Genomic DNA, 20737 nt, shown 5'->3' with positions numbered 1-20737 from the left:
ACCCAAAATTATCGCATGAGATTTCAGACTAGAGCAGACCAAAGAAACCACACACAAAGTCATCATTTATGCTTACAAATCACAATTAGTCCAAAGCTGATTATTCATACATAACAAGCAACAGCACATACACAATCATCGTCATTTATGCTTACAAATTACAATCAGCCCACAGCTGACAATCCACACCAAAACAGACACACATGGGAGCAGGTGCAACGACATGAGCACTCAGGGGTACTCTTGCATATATAAGCTGAATAATGCCTGCTCTGCTTTATTTCTCATTTGCTCGATAACGTGTACCATCACCTATGCAACCAGATGATTAGTACTTTGATGGGTCGAGCAAGGATGACCAAACCAAATCAAATCAAACCAAGTCAAGCCACACCAAACCAATCAAGCAGGAAGCCGAGCAAGCAACACATACACACACACACGGCAGGAAAGCTTCAGTCATGTGGGCAGCACTGCATGTTCAACGTACACGCATGCAGATTACCTGCAGCATAATAAAACAACAAGGATAGGGATGATTAACTACATAAACAAGCATTACATACATTAGCAAGTTAGCATAAAAGTAAGTTTATTCGCAGAGTAGGGAGATATGGAGGCATAATATCTCAGTCTCACCTGAGCAGGCTGCCTCTTGGCATAATATCTCAGTCTCACCTGAGTAGGCTGCCTCTTGGCAGCTTGGCCTTGTAGTACTTTGAGTGGCTCGGCTCATAGAGGGAAGGGTGGTGGTACTTCTCCACCCCGTCCCACTCCAGGTTGTCCCACCACTCCTTCTCGCAGTCAACCTTGGGCGGCTTGGTGTCGTGTCCGATGGCCGGCAGACGCCTGAGGCTCCAGCAGCCCCTGATCTTGATGATCTCAAGTTTAGGCGCGTACATCCTGCGCCCACAGATGCGCTGCAGCGTCGGGAGCTCGTGCAGGTGGATGCGCCTTAGCTTGGAGAATTCTATAATCGTATCCTGATCTTGAAGCTCAGGGCTCAATGGGAATACCTCCCTGAGATCACCGCAGTAGACTATCTCGAGAGTCTTTAGTCCAGACAAAGAGCTAGCATGGATGGGGAGCACATGCAAGAGCCTGGGGCAGTAGTCCAGGTGCAAAAACTTCAGGTTTGAAAAGGTATGAGAGGTTAGAAAAATTGTCCTGTCCCAGATGTAGCAGGTCGTCAGAAGCTGGGACGCCCAGAATGTCTCCAGAAAATAAAAATTATCCACACTACTGCCCTGGGGAAGAGTGAAGATTGTGTGTAACTTGGGGCACCTCTCCACCCGGCACCATCTTTCGATATGCCATTGTAATCGATTGGGCGCTACAGGGATACTGGTGATGGAAGAGTTATTGTATACGTGGAGTGATGTAGCCAGCACACATGTAAGATCAGGCCACAGTAAAGCATTAGTAATAGCAGTTGGAGCATCCCCCAACAGTTTGTTGCCCTGCCCCAAATGCAAGACAACCTTTATGATACATGTCCTCTCGGCTGACCACAGAAATATCTCGGGGCAGTCCCACATCATCATTGCTGGAACTGAGCCATGCTTCAAGACATCTCTGTACTTGGAGTCCATTATGGTACTTGTATGCGGTGGGACTTGCACTAGTTTATCGTTGCTTGTTCCTTGGATATTGCTACCACCAACAGCGGCTGCAGAACTGATATCAAGATGTACGGATGCAGTTGAGAGGTAACTATGTACAGGAGAAATTGACCTAAGGAGCCTTGTATCTGTAAGAGTAATCTGCCATCCACCCTTGAACTTTTCTTCTTTTTGCTGCTGGAGGGATCCTTCACCATGCGGATGTGCATGTGGTGTTTCGCCACCAGTGAGCTCTGTTGGTGTTACAACTGACGCTGAAGTTGAGGTGGTCTCGATACATAGCACATGTGGTGCTTCTTCCGTATCAATATTTTGTGGCCATAATATCGCATGGAGCTTCTGGCAGCCAAGCAGGATGATCCGCTTGGGGAGTGAGTTGGCTCTCACTTCTCCGAGGTTGAGGGTTTTCACTTTTGTGCCCGAGAGGTCCAGCTCCTCGAGACTCCGAAACAATCCTTTGAAGAACAGGTTCCTCAATTCTTTGCAGCCCCTCAAAGAGATAACTTTTAACCCATCACATCCATCAATAATAACAGTCTCAAGGCTAGTGTTGCTTGCTGCCGCAGATAAGCTTGTCATGCCTTGGCTGATGGTATTTCCCGAGAAATCAAGAAGCTCCAAGCCATCCATCTCTGAGAACACGTTGTTGTCAAAGCAGCAGGTGGACTCTGTTACCCGGAGCTTGCGAATGTTCTGCAGCCGTCCCCGTAGGTTGCTCATGTCCCAGTTCTTGGCTCCCATTACATTTAGCTCCCTGACCTGGGTCATCAAATCCATCACCTGTGCTGACAAGATCTGATCCCAATCTGTGTAGCGCAGGTCAAGCACCCACAGGCTTTGGAAGCACTTCCATGATGTCATGTCGCTATTGTCCAACTCCTTCTCCTCCTTTTTTGCATCTGGCTGGTGATGATCTGTGGTGCTGCTTCCTGTTTGGAGGTCTTCGCAGTGGTCAAGCCACAGGAACCTCAGGCTGTGGCAACAGAGGAACGGAGGCGATGAGAAGCTGAAGGTACACCTTGATAGCTTGAGCACGCCAAGCCTGTGCGAGTACTGAAACATGTAGTCGGGGATAACACCAGAGGGGCTCAGCATAAATCCACAAGTTGTTGTGGAAATCCAGTACGGAATGCGCTCGGTAGACCTTGACAGGTGAAAGGACGGCATTATTATTGACTCATCACTGCTAAGCTGGTTGTTAATGTCCAGCAACTGCAACCCGTGCTGCAGAAAATCTCCAACTTGCCATGCTTTGTCAATGTCAGTCGGTGTGATGATCCCATCGCATACCCAGTAGTTACTGGTGTGGATAGCCCAGTCATAGTCCACGGTGTGAGAGCCGATGGAGCATTGTTTCAGCATATACAACACACACTCGGCAGCAACCGACGGATCAATCATGCCGGGGCCATGCTTATTGCAGGAAACTTGAGCAGCCTCATGGCGCACTAGATAAGACCAAAGCTCCTGCAGATCTCGCTCATCTCTTGAAGCTGAAATAAGAACATGTGTTGTTCTGCTCTTCTTCACTTTGTCTATCATCTTGGGGTCAAGTCGAAACCTCCCTTGGAATGTCCACAGCATCTTGCTATTGGCATATCCATTTAGAGGAAAACCAAAATTGAATATATCAATCTCTTCATTGCTTCCATTGTGCAGGATCACAAGGAATCTCTGATTCTGTATGCTTTCATAGATCTCTCCGACTTCTATCTCACCGCGAGAGCCCTGGTCTAACCCACTGAAATCATCGTCCTCGTCTTGTTTGTCAAACATCTGCATCACCCTATTGGGAAGCTTCAGCTGCACTGCGATTTCCCTCTGCATGGCTCTTCTGCTCTGCCACTTTGAGCAGTCGATGTGGATGATTTTCTCAAACTCCAGCCCTGCAGGCCTTGTCAACGGCTCCGCGAGGCGTTTGGCCACGGCTTGAAGGACGGCAGATGCCCCAAGCCCGTCCCAGCCATCAAAGTAGATGACATTCTCTCTATTGCCGCTTCTTCTCGTGTCTGTCGCAAGTTCATTGAGAATCCTATCAACAGCAGCATCAATAGTGTCCGCCTTAATAACCTGCATTCATGTGAAGCTTTGAGGTGAGGATCACTTCAGACTTCAAACTAGGTACTAATTAATAAAACACGCAATAAGTGGACTCACAGTATTGGATTATTAGCAATATTGTCACGCATGATGTGCTGATTGGATTATTCTTAACTCTACTAAGTGGAGCATGCATAGTGTGCACTATGTAAAAGGTTACAAAATACATGACCCAAATTAACAAGGCTCGAATTGGTAGAAGATATATTTATAACATGCAGGATCGAATGAAAGCTGATTTCTAAGTGTAAAAATACCTCCGTGCGCATAATGAAGTGGTCGTATCCGTCGATCTCCAGCCTCTATAGTGATTCCATTTTTCGGTTTAAGATCGATAGGCCAGCTCTTCAACAATCTCCAGATTGATTTCTCAGCCGGTCATCCGTCCGGTCCAGACTTCCTCCATATATTGATATACAAGCAGGAGCAACAAATAAAGTTAGCTTATAAAAAACTGGAGAAGCAGGAAGGCAGATTTAGAACAGGTGCGAGGTGAGCTAGTTTCATACCTTGGTTAAGTCGAATAATTTGTACTATGTCGAGAGCATGTAGCCAGAGCCCAGAGAGAAGCCAAATAGATTGTTCAGGTTCCACTGCAAGAAGGCCTGATTGGAGAGCTAAAAAAAGGGACATGCTAGCTACACGCTGCGACGAAATATTTGGGGTGCCTTACCTTTGCTCTTGTATGTGTGCACAAATGCCTTGAGCAGAATAAGACCAAGCTAGAGCCAGGATCCTTACCTTTGCTTTTGTTTTCTCTTTCATTATTACCTTTGGCTTTCGCTAAAGAAAGAAATCGATTCTTTGCTTGCTTGCTTGTAGCATGCCACCTGCAGGATTCAAAGATATAAAGATAAAAGATTGCAATGCTGTCTGCTCACTGTCCGATCGAACACCTTTTGTGTCTTTCAAGCCAGCCGAATCGAAGATGACTCCCAAGTAGAGCATCCAGAAGTACAAGATAGATATTCACTTATTAAGGTGGATAAATTGATTTCCTAGATTCATGCATGAACAGTGGACATCAGACATCTGGAGCAAGCACACACTTCCAAGACGACGCTCAACGCATCGGTGCATGCCTCCTGCCACTCATCCAGCAGCTGCGACGCTGCAGTCCTTGGACGAAGACGACGGCCAGGAGCAGCGCGTTCCGGCTCAGCACCAGATTGAATAGTCTCTCACCAGCTTGCTCGCGGCCGGCGGGGCCTTATGAAGGACATCGACGTCAGGCGGTGCTTTTATCGCCTCCACCAGGCAAGCATGGGACGCATTTCGCTTCAGACGGTTTTTCACTTCAATCGAGACCGTGCCGAGGTTATGTAAATAGAGACAGCACAGGTTCTATGCATTATTCAACGACTTGACAAGAATAGTTTCCATCCTCCCTGACTTTACAGCAACATTGTGGTCGGGTGCTCAAAAGAAAAAGAAAACACAATTAAGTAAACCACGAATCCCTACGGAGAGACATCACAAACTCTGTCAAAAAAAGGATGCAACAACAATCCGGGCAGAAGGTTGTTCGACGAGATTTTGTACCAAAATTCGGTGCAAAATTGAATCAACACAAGGAAAAAAAAAAGTAGGCGTCGCGTGCTGCAAATAATCATGATCATCATGGACCTTGACTAATGTCTGTGCAACCAAGCCCAAAATGTCGTCCTACTAGTAGTACCAGCTGCATGCATGTACAAATGGCCAACAATCACTCCACGTGCTGGCTCAATAGTCAATACAACGAGGTGGCTAGCTAGTAGAAGCTTGTCAATTTGTTTCAGGAGAGCTGATCGCATATATTAGCCTCTAATTAATTATTCCGGCGAGCAGCATATACGCTCCGTCGACACGCTGATGCAGCATGTATTGTACTGCAGGGCCGTGTATAAATGTATACGCATGGTACGCACCGGCTGGTCAACGTAGACGATCCTTATCTGATCCAATGCAGCCGTGAATTCAGCAGCGCCAAACAACTTCCTGACGGCGCAGGCGCACGCAACAAACTTCATCTCAATCCGCAGATAAGAACAGGCTAACAGCTCGTATCTTGGAGAGCTCTCGTAGCTGCCTGCCTATATAAGGAGAACTCAATCACAAAGGAGAAGGGGAGCTGACGCTAAAGCTACCGGCCGGAGAGCGAAGGAGCCTGAGGCCAGCATGCAGGCCCTAGCACGTTGAGAAGCCCGAAGAAGGAGCCAGCGACCTGCACAAGGCAAGGAGCGCGGCGGCGCCTTACATGAAGAACAAGCACGGAGGCGCAGCGGGCGGCAAGACGCACGGCTCTACGCACCTAGCCTGGCCGGCGGTCGCGCTGGCCGGGACCGTCATCGGACCGGAGCAGCCCATCGTCACGCCCAAACCGTGCTGGAGTCGCCCATCACAGAGTCCCTCTGTGTCATCTCACGACCCGTTGAAGCCCTGCCATGCAAGCACCGGCAGCACCGACGAGTCTGACATACTTGATGGCATCGAGGAGCTCGACGGTGCGTCGTCCATCAGCTCGCTCCGCGCCATGCTCGCCACCTCTATATCAAGGGCGACATCACTGCCGGGCACGACGCCATGCGGGAGCCTGCGCGCCCCTCGTCAAGGTCGACATCGCCAGCATCGAGATGCTCCTCGTCACGCTCACACGAGGTAGCCGCATCATCGACCTAGTTGAAGCATATACGCCCTGGGTCGCTAACGAGCCGACGTGGCGCCATCATCACATATATGATGCACACGCGCTTGGTACAACAGCCATGCACGACATCAACCGGAACATATAGGGCGCTCCAAAATAATCAAGGTAATTAATTAAAGACTAACCTGTTTTTGTTGTATAGCATGCAACACGCCACATCAAGCACAATCATCAAGCCCTGCACGAGGACGGAGACTACGTCGCCACTCTTCAAGATCTGAAGCCCAGGGGCACGCGCCATCAAGCTCGGCGCGGGGATTCTCTTATCGTCTGCATCAACTTCTCACTTCCCGAGGACGCCGACGACTTCACCAACATGCGGTTTGGTCTCACCGGCTCCTCGGCTAGCAAGGACATCGACTACATCGACACGTCGACACTCGTCTACACCAACAGCCTACCCCAACTTGATCAAGTACATGACTCCGATCCGGCCGAGTCCCGACGAGCTCACATGCGCCTCCACGCTACGAGGTCTACATCGACAAGCACGCTACACCGCCGTCATAAAGGAACATCGCCACACGGCGACTCTCACGTCTACTTTGACAACCACATCCTCAATACTCATCCTCGACATCGCCCAAGCACTGACGAGGCGAAGCTATCCCCAACGACAAGTCTCCTTCCGATGAAGCAAACACACCACATTGCCGGGCCTCGACGAGGCGAAGGCAATGCATCATGTCCGACCGACAAGGCGGACACCACCAGGCCTGGCACCGACGAGGCGAAGGCTACCCATCCGTCTGAGCCGACGAGGCCAAGCATCTTCATCATCGGACGTCGACAAGCTGGGGGGATGTGGCTAAGCATCGCCAGAGCGACATGCGTGCTGCTCCACCCTTCCTTCCACTTCATCATCATCCATCATCATCTACACCATGCATGGAGAAGACCGAGACTTGAAGACGACGACCATTGCAGCAGCTTAATCAGAGGTGGTCCGTGGACTAATCCACGGACGTAATTAATCGGGAGTCTTCCAAGGCCCCGTGAACCAAGGACACACAGTCTCCCAAGTAATTTTGGCCGCGCTAGCAGGCCGCGGAGCACTTATGTAAAGGGATCATGTGATTTTGTTTCTCCGAGTCGAGATTAATAAAATACACGCTTCCCTATTTATTTGTGTACTTAGTACACTGGCACGCCCTCATTTCTTTATTTCCCCTGGCGCGCAAGAGAAATATTTTTATTCCGAAAAGTATTTTTCGTGTCAAACAAAATGGCACGCCCGGTGGGACATGGTTCTCCTCCCATCTTTGATGCGCAACAATGGTCGTCGGATTCGTCTCCAGGCTCCTCTCCAACATGTAGGACGTGGCGTGAGTGCATTTCTTATATGCCTCGTTCATCCTGTTTCATTCTTGCTAGCCGGACTATGGCGGCCAAGTCAAGAAGGCGTCGCGCTTCATCTCGAGGGCCCAAGAAGGAGGCGGCTCTTCATGTTGCAACTCTCCAAGGGGCATTAAGTGATGAGGAGATCATCGTCTACGCACGTACAAGAGCTTCATCAACACCTACCTCTTCAAGCACCAATACGCTGAGGGCATTTCCTGGAAGCAAGCGGGTGCCTACTACAAGCGTTTGCATGCTCCCTCAACCTCAACTAGAAGCCCAAGATGCTGGTGGCGTACTCTACTTCATGCCCTTCACGAGAAGATGGCGACTCTAACTGGGCTCCTTCCGCTAATAGAAAGCTGCCGTACTCCTTTGGTGAAGAAGCTGCCATCGAAGGATGACGCGCTTCAAGGACATGACGACGAAGAGTCATCATCAACCTCGCTCAATAGCACGCCAACACGATGGCCCCATCTTCTCCAACCTGCCGATGCCCTGATGTGGTGGCAGCGACATGAGCAGACATCTTCACCAAGGACAGGTTCCACATACATGAAGAGCTATGTTAATATAGCCTTTTTTTTATTTTTTTCTTCCACAAGACATGCATTGCATTACTTCACCTTTTGCATAAAGTGGAGATGGCCCTCCTTGCATCATGCCAAGCTAGTGACCGAAGACTCGGCTGCCTCTGCACTTGTCTAAAGGAAGCCCAACTCGTCATACTCAAGTTGGAGCGGCACCTTCGCCCACAACACATGCACACATCAGTGTGTGCTTCCGGGGACAGCGGCGGACTTAATTGGGTTACTTCTTACGCCGAGGCTCCATACTCATCATGTTCCTTGTGGTGTCTCAAGTTCAAAGAGGCACCACACCTTGGGGTAAACTGTAGGAGAAGAGCATGAGAAGGCTGCCTGGCCCAACACAAGCCCCCGAGGTGTGTCACCACAAGCCATAATATGCCTATGAGGGTGTTTTTAGTCCGCATAGGTGGATGGCTGCCTTCCAATTTCTCAAGGTGGATCCCCCAAGAAGACATGAAAGATCCCCGCAAGAAGTTCAAGCAATCCTCACATAGAGCAAAAATCCAAGAAGTTCAAACAATCACTCAAAGAAGAAACATCAAGTTCAAGTAATCATGCAAAGGAGAAACTCCCCCAAGTTCAAGCAATCCATCCCGAAGAGAAAAATCCATGAAGTTCAAGCAGTCTTCAAAAGATCAAAATTTCCAAGACGAAGCAAGTCCGATGACCCTGAGCAGTACGGGATCCACCGGAAAGAAGGTGGGAGGTAGTTGTTCACCACCCCTCAGCAAAGGCATGGAAAATCGCCAAGCCATTGTTCTAAGTAACCATCTCCCCAATCTCTCTATACCTATGTCTTTGGGCTCTTGAGGCATTGCAGGGGCATGATGAAGTCGTGGGGCTACTCGGTATTGCAAGGTCTATTTTATGAATCCTCGTGGTCTTTGGAGGCACCACTGGTCTCTTTACACGAGCACCGGAGAAAGTTTTTTTATGGCTATCGTCATGATACATTCGGCGATCCCTGATGATGAAGTGCTTTGGCAGCCTTTCCTAACGTCACATCTATAGCTAGGTGGTAAGCGAGAGGGCCCATATATTCATACAATAAAAAAACACCTCTTTTTTTTACACTATACAACATGCTTGTGCTTGCATTTTCCCTCTTACTCTAGTGCAGCCATCGTCATAAGAATGGCGTGCTTGTGGCACCTGCTACAAGAGGATGCATCAGTTTGACGACAATCCTAGCGTCGTGATATCTCTGATGGCTTCTCAGCATGCTGTTGGTTGTGCCAACCAGCATCAAGGGAGTCTAGGGGCAGCAAGTCCTATGCGTCCAGATCATCGCCGACGACATCCTGGCGTCCGATCCTCTACACCAACATACTACATGGGCATTGGGGGCAGCAACACCCTTGCGTCCACAACACTACTGATGGTTTTTCGATGCTTCATCGACATGGCCGACATCATCTCGTCACCTCATCGCCTACAACAATGAGGGACAACACTATCCTTCATCACGCGTCCGACGACATGCTGACGTTGAGCATCTACATCAACCTTCACCAAGGGGGACCAAGCAGCTCCCGTCCCTCCGTTGTCTACGACATCTCGCGACCTCTTCTTCCACAACGGCGCTGGGGGCAGCACCATCCCTCAGCTTTCCACATCGCCGATGGCATTCCGACGCCCCTTCCTCAGCAAGGACGCAGGTTGTGGCACCACCCCCCAGCCCTTCAACTCGTCGATGGCACTCCGACACCTCTTCTTCAACAACGATGCTAGGGGTAGCAGCATTCCTCCGCCGAGTTCCACCTCATCGATGGCATTCCGACACATCCTCGTCAACAATGACGTCAAGGCTGCACCGTCCCTTCGTCGAGTTCCACCTTGTCGACGGCATTCCGACTCCTCTTCTTCAACAACAACGCTGGGGCAGCATCACCCCTCAGTGGAGTTCCGCATCGTCGCTGATGGCATCCCAGCGCCCAAGTTTTACGCCAACAACAATGCTAGGGGCATCATCATCCCCTTGGTCGTCTACACCAACTTGCATTACCGCCGACGATGTCCTGACACCAGTCCTATACAACAATTCCATGCCCATCGGGCTCTATCATCGTTCGGCGCACCTCTGCACCTGTTGTCATGAACAACTGCCGGTGACCTCACGGCTCTTCATCTCCACCAACAACGCTCCACCGACGGCATCCCGGTTCGAGCACATTTTTGGCGCGCCGATAGCAGTCCGGCATAACTCCATCCACGATGAAATAAGCCGCTAAAGGTTTTCTAGCGCTTTGTTCTTGTGGATACATCAAGATATGGGAGCAGTGCAGCGCACCAGTGCGGCTAGCGTGAAGCTGTGAAACCCTTCCACTTGGTCGGCTGGCACCAGAATAATTAAGTGGTCGTGACTAAATGGATAAAATATCCTTCTAAGATGTGGTATGATATTTCACCTCAAATTGAAGATGATTGGAGCAGTGTAGCGTGCCAGGGCGGCCAGCGTGAAGCTGTGGAACCCTTCGATCTAGTCGGCTGGCATCACGGCATCTATGCTGTCGCGACTAAGATTGATAAAATCTCATCGAAGACACGGCATGATATTCCGCCGTGGAAATATTAAGCGTGGTTGGCTTGTTAGCTGGCATTGTGGTTATACACGGTCCTAATAAGCTTCCTTGATGCATACAAGTGTAGCAGGATTTATCTGCACTAAGCTTCAAGCAAATGCTACATGAATATATCCATATCCAACTCAAGCTATACATTTTGTGCGTCCATGATGTCACTTAAGTATAATAATCTCCATCATGCAAGGCTCAATGGCGACCCCGAGGAGAATGCTGCGGCCGGGGATGACTTGGCGTACTGGCGTTCGCCTTTATCTTCGAGCCCACGACAACACCACCAGAACCACTGCCACATCAACGGAAGATGTCAATATCAGGGATACAATTAGAGGAGAAAATTGCATACCCAAATAATCTTCAATGTCTGCCTTAGAATACGACCATCAGGACCAGTGCCTTTTACACTAGACACTGGGACCTGTTTGAGGAAACACGTCCATGCATTCATTGACTACACTGCCCATCTATCTAGACAAACTCAAATAAAGACTTGCATTGTTATCTTCTGCTAATTTTCTTGCAAGAGGGCTGGAGAATATTCGATCGCCAGATCGCGGAGGTTCTACGGTCTTCGGGGCCTTAGGCTCAGGAGCCTTGGCAGGCACTTTCTCCTCCACCTTTGGCTCTGCAGGTTCAGACTTAGGCATCGACTCAGCAGAAGCTACAGGCGCATCTGAAGATGTTGAAGGTTTGTAGTTTTTAAACTTCTCGATGCCACCCTCTTCTTCCACAGTCACACAGATGATCCAAGGGGTAGCATAGGCCAAATAACACAACCAAGGTGATGTCAGGAAAACGTACAAGCATCAATATAAAATAATGGGTAAACAATCATATGTTCTTTTGACAGTAAATACATACCTCGCCAACTTTAATCTCTTTGGCACCATCTCCCTGAACAATCTTAGCAAGATAGCCCTCTTCCATGCACTCCATCTCTACCGTGGCTTTATCCTAATCAGATGAAATGCATCCAAATGTTCTTTAGCTTCTGCTGCAGCTCAACTGCAAGAAAATAGTAACGAAAAATATGTAGGGTAACATTACAGATGAAAAATCTTACCTTCATAGGTTTCTATTTTGTTAGTTCCACCGGAGATAGGTATGGAAGCCGCTATGAGTATATATCCAGGTATGCTTCTAACTTCACCTCACGCCATAAACGGAATCCCTATCATGAGCGCAACTGTATTTACAAGTTCAGTAGCCTGAGTGAGCTTTCTCCTCAATATGGATGTGGTGATTGTTCATAAACTCCTTTAAAATAAAATCAGACAGACTTGTAGTATAGTTTGGCTATACTTTTTCCATTACCTCCTGGGGTGACAAGCTAGAATCAAGTAGGGGAACAACTCTTATAAGTATCAAGCCAATTCCAGATCTCGATTAGTTTCACTTTGAACTGTTAAATGGTGACATGCCTTGACATACTGTCTGATGGGGTTTGTCAAACCCGAGAACATTCCTCGAAACACTCATTTTCATGAGATCGAGTAGAGGTTATCAGAGAAGTGGATCACGAGGCAATCCCAGCGGGTAGTCTCAATCACCATAATACGAAATATTTCGATCAAGTAAATAGTTGAGATAAGTATCTGACCAAAGGGAAGAATTCAAAGATAAGTGAAAGCAGTTGTGTTTCCACCTTGCAGAGAACTTCACCAGGTGAGACTTTGTCCCCTTCCTTCTTCACCCACTTGGCAATGTTTCCCTGCAGACAATACAAGTTTCATCTAAAGACTAGTATTTGTAGTTTAAGGGCTAGAGACTAACTGCAAGTCTGATTTCAATCCAGACATTATTTTATGCATTACTAATAACTATGGGTAACAAATACCTCAGTCATTGTAGGAGACAGTGATGGCATCCCGATTTCCTGATGTGGTGGCAAGTCTGGAACAACCGCAGTATGTTAAGACAGCTGATATGGGACCTTGCTTGAGATATACTGTTTGGAGTTCTCTAGAAAATTTTGATACAGGAAACAATGTTCGGCATGTGGGGCACAGGATTCAAGACACTAAGACTTTTGTAGCAACAAAGAAATGGAATGCTTAGGCGTAGCACAAAGGAGAATCACCCTGTAAATTCATCCTAGAGACCTAGGTGGACAACGATCTACTATTTTGTTATGAGAATGAGTTAATGCAGCTTAAAAGGTAGTGGTACATGCATGAAAATATTGGATAGATGGATCAAACAAGATATCAAGAATGCAAGCAGATGATGTTGTATGTAACCAACTGCAACTGCAATAATGGTACTCCTTCCGTCCGGAAATAAGTGAAGTTATCTCGTATTGTAATCTGCTATCAACAAGCTATGTTTGGAATGAATCAGTCTTGCATACTAGTTGCCAAAAAAAGGGCTGAGCTATTCTACACTATTCTGGTTTTTTCTAGTTATCCAATCAAATTCTATCTTCAAGGGCAAATATGAACATCCAAGAGAAGGAATACCTGCACTACTTGAGAAAGACCTTGATGATAGTACCTGCACACTGAAAGAAGACAAAATAAAACAGTTTCAGAGTGTTATCCTTGTAAGTTGTAACTGGTAAGAAACAGTACAGCCATTGAACATTCCTGATAGGATTATATTCTGTTGCAGAGCTGAGCATAGTAGATTGACATGTACGCATATTATTACTGAAAAATAGCAAAGTATAAAGGACCGGCTCAGTGGCAGTTTGAACAATGCAGCGGGTTTTTTCTACTGAGAAGGGATTCAGTTGTTAAATATTGCCATTTCACATTCCCCTCATTAAAGTGGTTATCCTTTGGTACGTTCACACAGAGAAACATAAGATAGCACTGGCATATCAGGGGGAAAGCACTATACCGAGACAGTGAACCATTGATCCCAGTGACAGCACTTGGGATACCGCTGCTAGTGCTGGGTGTTCTTCTGCAAGTAGAGCTTCTGATTACTCCTCCTAGTGACACCTGGAAAAATAGGACAAGAAATAAGAAAATCAGGACAAGATACTAGGAATTTTAATCATGGAGCAATCTTTGCAAGCACTAACCTTGAAGGTCTGATTATCTTTCCCAGGTTGATTGTACTGAGAAAGTCTAGTGCCCGCGATTCTTTTCTCAACACCTGAAGAAACCAGATATATGACAAATGACGCCTTGATATAAAATTACAGGGTAAGCTCAGTAAGCTGAAACATGTATAAAGAATAGTGAAGAGGATGACATGACAAGAAATGGTCCAAGTGATCGAATCCGTTTCCTCGATCGCCTCGAACAACGCCCTCGCCTCCGCGACCATCATGCACGGAGCAGCCCCGTGACCATGGTGTTGCACGTCACCACGTTATTCCCCTCCATCTCATCAAACACCCGCCTGGCGTCCCCGACGAGGCCCGCCTTGGCGTACATGCCGACGAGCGGGCTCCCCGTGAAGGCGTAGGCCGCGAACCCGAGCCGCAGGATCTGGCCATGCGCCTGCCGGCCGAGCGCGCGGTCGCCGAGCGCCGACGCGTCCATGACCAGCCCCAACATCGTGATGCGGCTGGGCCTGACCCCGTCTTCGTCCCGCAGCAGCGCGCGGTACGCCCCGGCGGCCCGGGCGTGTGCGCCGGCGCGGGCGAGCCCCGCCAGGAGCGCGTTGTAGGAGACGGCGTCCCGCCGCGGCAGCGACGCGAAGAGGCGCTCCATGTCCCGGACGTGTCCCCTCGCGCGGGCGAGCGCCGAGAGGAGGGAGTTGCCCGTGACGAGGTTCCGTTCAGGCGTCGCGTCGAACACGCGGCGCGCGTGCGGGAGCAGCGCCCCGTGCCGGCCGCCGGCGTGCGCCGCGGCGGCCAGGTGGGTGGCGTACTGGTCGCAGAGCTGGCGGCTGCCCATTGCGGGAGGCGGGGGAGGGAAACGAAGCGGGCGGGCTTTGGGCTTTGGGAGTAAGTAGTAAATCAAGATGGGCCCATACCGTCAGGTTGAGGCCCATGGGCCGCAGGACCGTCCTGAAAGGCCTTTCTTCAGAACCGAGCGGTATTCGAGGCCCATATGCACTGAGCAACCACTGGGCCTGGGGAGCAACAACGCCTCTCTCTTTTTTGTCTCACCATTTTCTTTTCGTAGTCAACTAGTCAATTGAAGTTCTCTCTCTCAAAAAAAAACTAGTCAATTGAACAATAAATTTTCCATCTCATGTCACCTTGTTAAATTTCAAGCTGTAGCATAATCCTCCTTAAATAGAGAAATGATCGGCAAAAAAATCGAATGAATGGCAGCCCTGCTTCTTCTTTTTTGTTGTTGCGCAAAGGCAACCCTGATTCTCACTACAGAGAAAAGGTGCTACCTGTTTTCTTTGTCTAGTAGCCCAGATGACTGAGGTTACACTACTTACATAGCAACCCAAATACCCCAAAACAATACAAAATACATCAACAGAGTGGCAATAATTTATTGCTTGCATGGACCTCATACATCTGGGCAAAGGAAATGCTAGTCAGGATGCACATGAAGGCCAAACTAGTGACAATAACACACATAAGTTTAAAACTAACATGGAACGAAACAGCATCCCTTGTCCAAACGAAACAAGATGAATTCTCTCCGGAATCTGCAGGAGCAGTTCCTTGGAGCAAACATGGTCATCTGTTGTGAATACTTTCATCTAAAATTTATCAAATAATCATTCCGACTAGAGCAGACCCAAAAAAATCACACACAAAGTCACCATCTTCATCATTTATGCATACAGTATTATGTTGGGTTTTGATCTAGAAAAAAAGAAGTAATGACTTGGTTCAGCATAAAAAGTAAGTTTATTTGCAGAGTAGGGAGATAAGGAGGTATATTTCACCTGAGTACGCTGCCTCTGGGTAGCTTTGCCTTGTAGTGGTTTGAGTGCCTCCGCTTGTAGAGGAAAGGGTGGTGGTACTGCTCCATCCCGTCCCACTCCAGGTTGTCCCACCGTTCCTTCTCGCAGTCCACCTTGGGCGGCTCGGTGTCACGTCCGATGGCCGGCAGACACCTGAGGCTCCAGCAGCCCCTGATCTTGATGGTCTCGAGTTTAGGCACCCACATCCTGCGCCCACAGATGCGCTGCAGCGTGGGGAGCTCGTGCAGGTGGATGTGCCTTAGCTCAGGGAATTTTATAATTTTATCCTGATCTTGAAGCTCAGGGCTCAATGGGAATACCTCCCTGAGATCACTGCAGTACACTATCTCAAGAGTCTCTAGTCCAGACAAGGGGCTTTTATGTATGGGGAGCACATGTATGAGCCTCGGGCAGTAGTCCAGGTGCAAGAACTTGAGGTGTGGAAAGGCATGAAATGTCGGAAAAATTGTCCAGTCCCAGATGTAGCAGGCCGTCAGGAGCTGGGAGGCCCAGAATGTCTGCAGAGAATAAAAACCGTACACATACACACGACGTCGACTGCCCTGAGGAATAGTGAAGACTGTTGTGTAACTCGGGGCACCTCTCCACCCGGCACCAACCTAGCAATTTCCATCCTGATGATCTATGGGGTGGTACAAGGATACTGGTGATGGAAGAGTTATTGTACACATGCAGTGATGTAGCAAGGTCACATATTAAATCAGGCAACAGTAAAGCACTAATACTAGCAGTTGGAGTATCCCCCAACAGTTTGTTGCCCTGCCCGAAATGCATGACCACCTTTATGATACATTTCTTCTCGGCTGACCACGCATATATCTCGGGGCATGTCCCACATCATCGTTGCTGCAACAGGGTCATGCTTCAAGACATCTCTGTACTTGGAGTCCATTATGGTGCTTGTATGTGGTTGGACTTGCACTAGTTTGTCGCTGCTTGTTCCTTGGACATTGCTACCACCAACAGCGGCTGCAGAACTGATATCAATATGTACTGATGCCTTTTTTAAGTAACTTGCTACAGGAGAAAGTGACCTAAGGAGCCTTGTATCTGCAAGAGAAATCTGCCATCCATGCTCAAATTTTCCTTGCCCTCCGGCAGGATGTAAAATGTGGTGCTTCCCCTCCGTCAGCTGATGTTGAGGAGGTAGTGTCTATACGTAGCAAACCACGACATCCTAGCCTTTCTACCATATCGGGCCACAATATTGCACATAGCTTCTCGCAGCCAAGCAGGATGATCCGGGGGAGTTTGCCGACTTCCAATTCTCTGAGGTTGATGGTTTTTATTTTTGTGCCAGAGAGGTCTAGCTCCTCGAGACTCTCAAACAATCCTTTGAAGAACATGTTACTCAATTCTTTGCAGCCCCTAAAAGAGATCACTTTTAACCCATCATATCCATCAATGATGGCAGTCTCTAGACGAACGTTGCTTGCTGCCCCAGATAAGCTTGTCATGCCTTGGCTGATGGTATTTCCCGAGAAATCAAGAAGCTCCAAGCTTTCCATCTCTGAGAACACGTTGTTGTTGAAGCAGCAGGTTGACTTTCTTACCCGGAGCTTGCAAATGTTACGCAGTCGTCCCCGTAAGTGACTCATGTGCCAATTCTTGGCTATATTGCACATAGCTTCTCGCAACCAAGCAGCATGATCCGCTTGGGGAGTGAGCTGGCTCTCACTTCTCTGAGGTTGAGGGTTTTGACTTTTGTGCCTGAGAGGTCCAGCTCCACAAGACTCTCAAACAATCCTTTGAACAACAGGTTCCTCAGTACTTTGCAGCCCCTCAAAGAGATAATTTTTAACCCATTGAACCCATCAATAATGACAGTCTCAAGGCTACTGTTGCTTGTTGACCCAGATAAGCTTGTCATGCCTTGGCTGATAGTATTTCCCGAAAAATCAAGAAGCTCCAAGCCATCCATCTCAGAGAACACGTTGTTGGTGAAGCAGCAGGTGGACTTTGTTACCCGGAGCTTGCGAATGTTACGCAGCCGTCCCCGTAAATGGCTCATGTCCCAGTTCTTGGCTCCCATCACGTTTAGCTCCCTGACCTGGGTCATGAAATCCATCACCTGTGCTGACAGGATCTGATCCCAATCTGTGTAGCGCAGATCAAGCACCCACAAGCTATGGAAGCACTCCCATGATGTCGTGCTGCTTTTGCCCAACTCCTCCTCCTTGTTTGCATCTGGCTGGTGATGATCAGTGGTGCTGCTTCTTGTTAGGAGGTCTTGGCAGCGATCAAGCCACAAGAATCTCAGACTCTGGCAACAGAGGAATGGAGGCGATGAGAAACTGAAGGTACACTTTGAGAGCGTGAGCACGCCAAGCCTGTGCGAGTACTGAAACATGCTGTCGGGGATAGCACCAGAGGGGCTCAGCACAAATCCACAAGTTGTGGAAATCCAGTACGGCATGCGCTCGGTAGACCTTGCCAGGTGAAACGAAGGCATTATTATTGACTCATCGTTACTAAGCTGGTTGTTAACGTCCAACAACTGCAACCCGTGCTGCAGAAAATCTCCAACTTGCCATGCTTTGTCAATGCTTGTCAGTGCGATGATCCCCTCGCAGACCCAGTAGTTACTGGTGTGGATAGCCCAGTCGTAGTCAACAGTTTGAGAGCCGATGGAGCACTGTTTCAGCATATACAAGACACACTCAGCGGCTATAGCCGGATCGATGATGTGACGGCCATGCTTATTGCAGGAAACTTGTGCTGCCTCATGATGCACTAGATATGACCAAAGCTCCTGTGGATCTCGCCAACGTCTTGAAGCTGAAAGGAGAACATATGTTGTTCTGCCCTTCTTCACGATATCTGTCCTCTTAGGGTCAAGCCGAAACCTCCCTTGGAATGTCCACAGCATCTTGCTATTCGCATATCCATATAGAGAGGGACCAAAATCGAATAAATCAATCTCCTCATTGCTTCCATTGTGCAGGATCACTAGGAATCTGCAATTCTGTATGGTATGGTAGATCTCTGTGACAACTTGTGCTATCTCACCGCGGGAGCCCTGGTCTAGCCCATTGAAATCATCCTCCGCATCTTGTTTGTCAAACATCTCCATCACCCAATTGGGAAGCTTCAGCTGCACTGCAATTTCCCTCTGCATGGCTCTTCTGCTCTCCCACTTTGAGCAGTCGATGTGGATGATTTTCTCAAACTCCAGCCCCGTGGGCCTTGTTGACAGCTCATTTGATATTGTGAGGCGTTCGGCTATGGCTTGCAGGACGGCAGACGCCCCAAGCCCATCCCAGCCATCAAAGTAGATGGCATTCTCCCTGTTGCTTGTACTGTCTGCCCCAAGTTCAACGAGAATTTTTTCGACGGACTCATCAATGGTGTCTGCACTGATAACCTGCATGTGTGTAAGGCAGTGAAGTGAGTATTAGCTCAAAGTCCGAACTATCGACCATTGGTACCATTCTCATGGTATTGGACTATTGGTAATATTCTCATGCATGACCAATTGAGCATTCTTTTTAACTTGATTGTTTGAGCATGCATAGTAGTATGTAATAAGATATACATGATGAAAACAAAGTAATGTCAGTAATGACACGTATACAGGAATACTCAATAATTTACTACAATTGATGCATATATATACAATGGAATGAAAGGTAATTGTCAAGTGTCAAGATACCTCTGTACGCATGATAAGTTACTAAGATATGTCAATCTCTAGCCTCTAGATTCCATTTCAGGCTTATGATCAATCAGTCAGCTCGTTAACAATATCCAGATTAAGCCATCCACCAGTAATCGATTACTGCTTAATTTCCTGGTATACAAACAGGAGAGATAAATAAAGTTAGCATATATAAATCTGGAGAAGCAGGAAGGCAGATTTAGAGCAGGTGCGAGGTGACCTAGTTTCATACCTTGGTTAAGTTGAATAATTTGTACTATGTCGAGAGCAAGTAGCCAGAGAGAAGGCAAATAGATCGTTCAGGTGCAACTGTAACAAGGTCTAATTGGAGAGCAAAAAAAGGGGACATGCTACACTCTGTGGCGAAGTATTTGGGGTGGCATGTGCTTGTATGTGTGCACAAATGCCTTCAGTAGAAAAAGACCAAGAGGCAGGATCCTTACCTTTGCTTTTGTTTTCTCTTTCATTGAAAGGATTACCTTTTGCTTTCACTAAAGAAAGAAATCAATTCTTTGCTTGCTGCTTGTAGCATGCCACCTGCAGGATCCAAAGATAAAGATAAAAGATTGCAATGCTGCCTGCTCACTGTCCGAATGTCCGATCTTGCTTCTAATCGAACAACTTTTGTGTCTTTCAAGCCAGCCGAATCGAAGATGACTCCCAAGTAGAGCATCCGGAATCCGGATCTGAGTTGTACTCATTCACTTATTAAGGTGGATAAATTGATTTCCTAGACTCATGCATGAACAGTGGAGGTCAGACATTTGGGTCGAGCACACACTTCCAAGACAGCGCAGTTGCTCTTACTTGGCCGGCGCCTCCGCCGTGCGCGCGCGCTTCTTCCCTCACGGCGGCGCAGGAAGGGCTGCTACATCGCCGCCGATGCGCGTCCGTCCGCCTCCTCTCCGGCCGCCGCCGGCCATCGATCTCTCTCGCTTGCTGCCAACCTCCGTCCACGCGAGGGCAACAAGAGATTGATTGGGGGAGACATATTGTTGGAAGGAATCGGACGAGGATTTGATAACAGTTCCGGATTTCCGGCTGGCCGGCGGCCGCCGCTGTGTACGATTTTGCGAGCTCAATGCAATGCGAATTTGGGGAAGGATTGATGAGCCAAGCTTGGGCCAACTTGGGCCGGACGAGATGCTTAACTGCAACACTACTTCATGTTATTTTTCGAAATTAACTGTTCATTATTTTTCCATCAAAAATAAAAAATGTTCGTTATTTTTTTTCGTGGCCGCAGGAGCCATTCCGCCCAATGTTTTTTCTTTTTGCCGAAAACTCAATGGTTAATTACAACTTGAAAC

At 48.2% G+C, this 20737-nt stretch overlaps 3 protein-coding genes across 5 annotated transcripts; all 3 read right to left on the bottom strand.

Annotated features, from left to right (window-relative positions):
* Positions 1-38: 38 nt before the first annotated feature.
* LOC100827785 lies at positions 39-20585 on the bottom strand. Of its 3 annotated transcripts, XM_024462437.1 has the most exons (5): positions 20235-20585; positions 4232-4552; positions 3980-4122; positions 640-3692; positions 39-505 (listed from the first exon to the last, which is right to left on the bottom strand). In XM_024462437.1, exons 3-4 carry the CDS (start codon positions 3989-3991, stop codon positions 675-677), a joined length of 3030 nt encoding a protein of 1009 aa, XP_024318205.1. In that variant the 5' UTR covers positions 3992-4122; positions 4232-4552; positions 20235-20585; the 3' UTR covers positions 39-505; positions 640-674. The 3 variants fall into 3 exon arrangements, with proteins under 3 accessions (XP_024318205.1, XP_024318206.1, XP_014756968.2); XM_024462438.1 differs by lacking the exon at positions 20235-20585 and having other exon boundaries at positions 679-3692; positions 4232-4630; XM_014901482.2 differs by lacking the exon at positions 20235-20585 and having other exon boundaries at positions 3980-4118; positions 4232-4629.
* Positions 10873-14213, bottom strand: LOC100840738 (dihydrolipoyllysine-residue acetyltransferase component 3 of pyruvate dehydrogenase complex, mitochondrial). Its single transcript, XM_014901483.2, has 9 exons — positions 14123-14213; positions 13950-14023; positions 13763-13866; positions 13381-13421; positions 12759-12814; positions 12559-12632; positions 11783-11876; positions 11416-11667; positions 10873-11207 (listed from the first exon to the last, which is right to left on the bottom strand). The coding sequence occupies exons 5-9, from the start codon at positions 12786-12788 to the stop codon at positions 11100-11102; spliced, it is 558 nt and encodes a 185-aa protein (XP_014756969.2). The 5' UTR covers positions 12789-12814; positions 13381-13421; positions 13763-13866; positions 13950-14023; positions 14123-14213; the 3' UTR covers positions 10873-11099.
* Positions 15315-20241, bottom strand: LOC104583403. The gene is made up of 3 exons (XM_024462439.1): positions 19422-20241; positions 15731-19133; positions 15315-15647 (listed from the first exon to the last, which is right to left on the bottom strand). The coding sequence occupies exons 1-2, from the start codon at positions 19431-19433 to the stop codon at positions 17382-17384; spliced, it is 1764 nt and encodes a 587-aa protein (XP_024318207.1). The 5' UTR covers positions 19434-20241; the 3' UTR covers positions 15315-15647; positions 15731-17381.
* Positions 20586-20737: the final 152 nt, after the last annotated feature.

The sequence above is a fragment of the Brachypodium distachyon genome, chromosome 3 (assembly GCF_000005505.3).
Source record: "Brachypodium distachyon strain Bd21 chromosome 3, Brachypodium_distachyon_v3.0, whole genome shotgun sequence".
NCBI classification, from domain to species: domain Eukaryota; kingdom Viridiplantae; phylum Streptophyta; class Magnoliopsida; order Poales; family Poaceae; genus Brachypodium; species Brachypodium distachyon.
This window is presented reverse-complemented; position numbering and strand designations above follow the sequence as displayed.

Coding starts and splice junctions, on each gene's coding strand:
- LOC100840738 (XM_014901483.2), bottom strand. CDS start 12,788: ATGCCATCACTGTCTCCTACAATGACTGAG. Junction 11,668..11,782: donor AAGAGATTAAAGTTGGCGAG/GTATGTATTTAC, acceptor GCTACCCCTTGG/ATCATCTGTGTGACTGTGGA. Junction 11,208..11,415: donor AATTAGCAGAAGATAACAAT/GCAAGTCTTTAT, acceptor TTGATGTGGCAG/TGGTTCTGGTGGTGTTGTCG.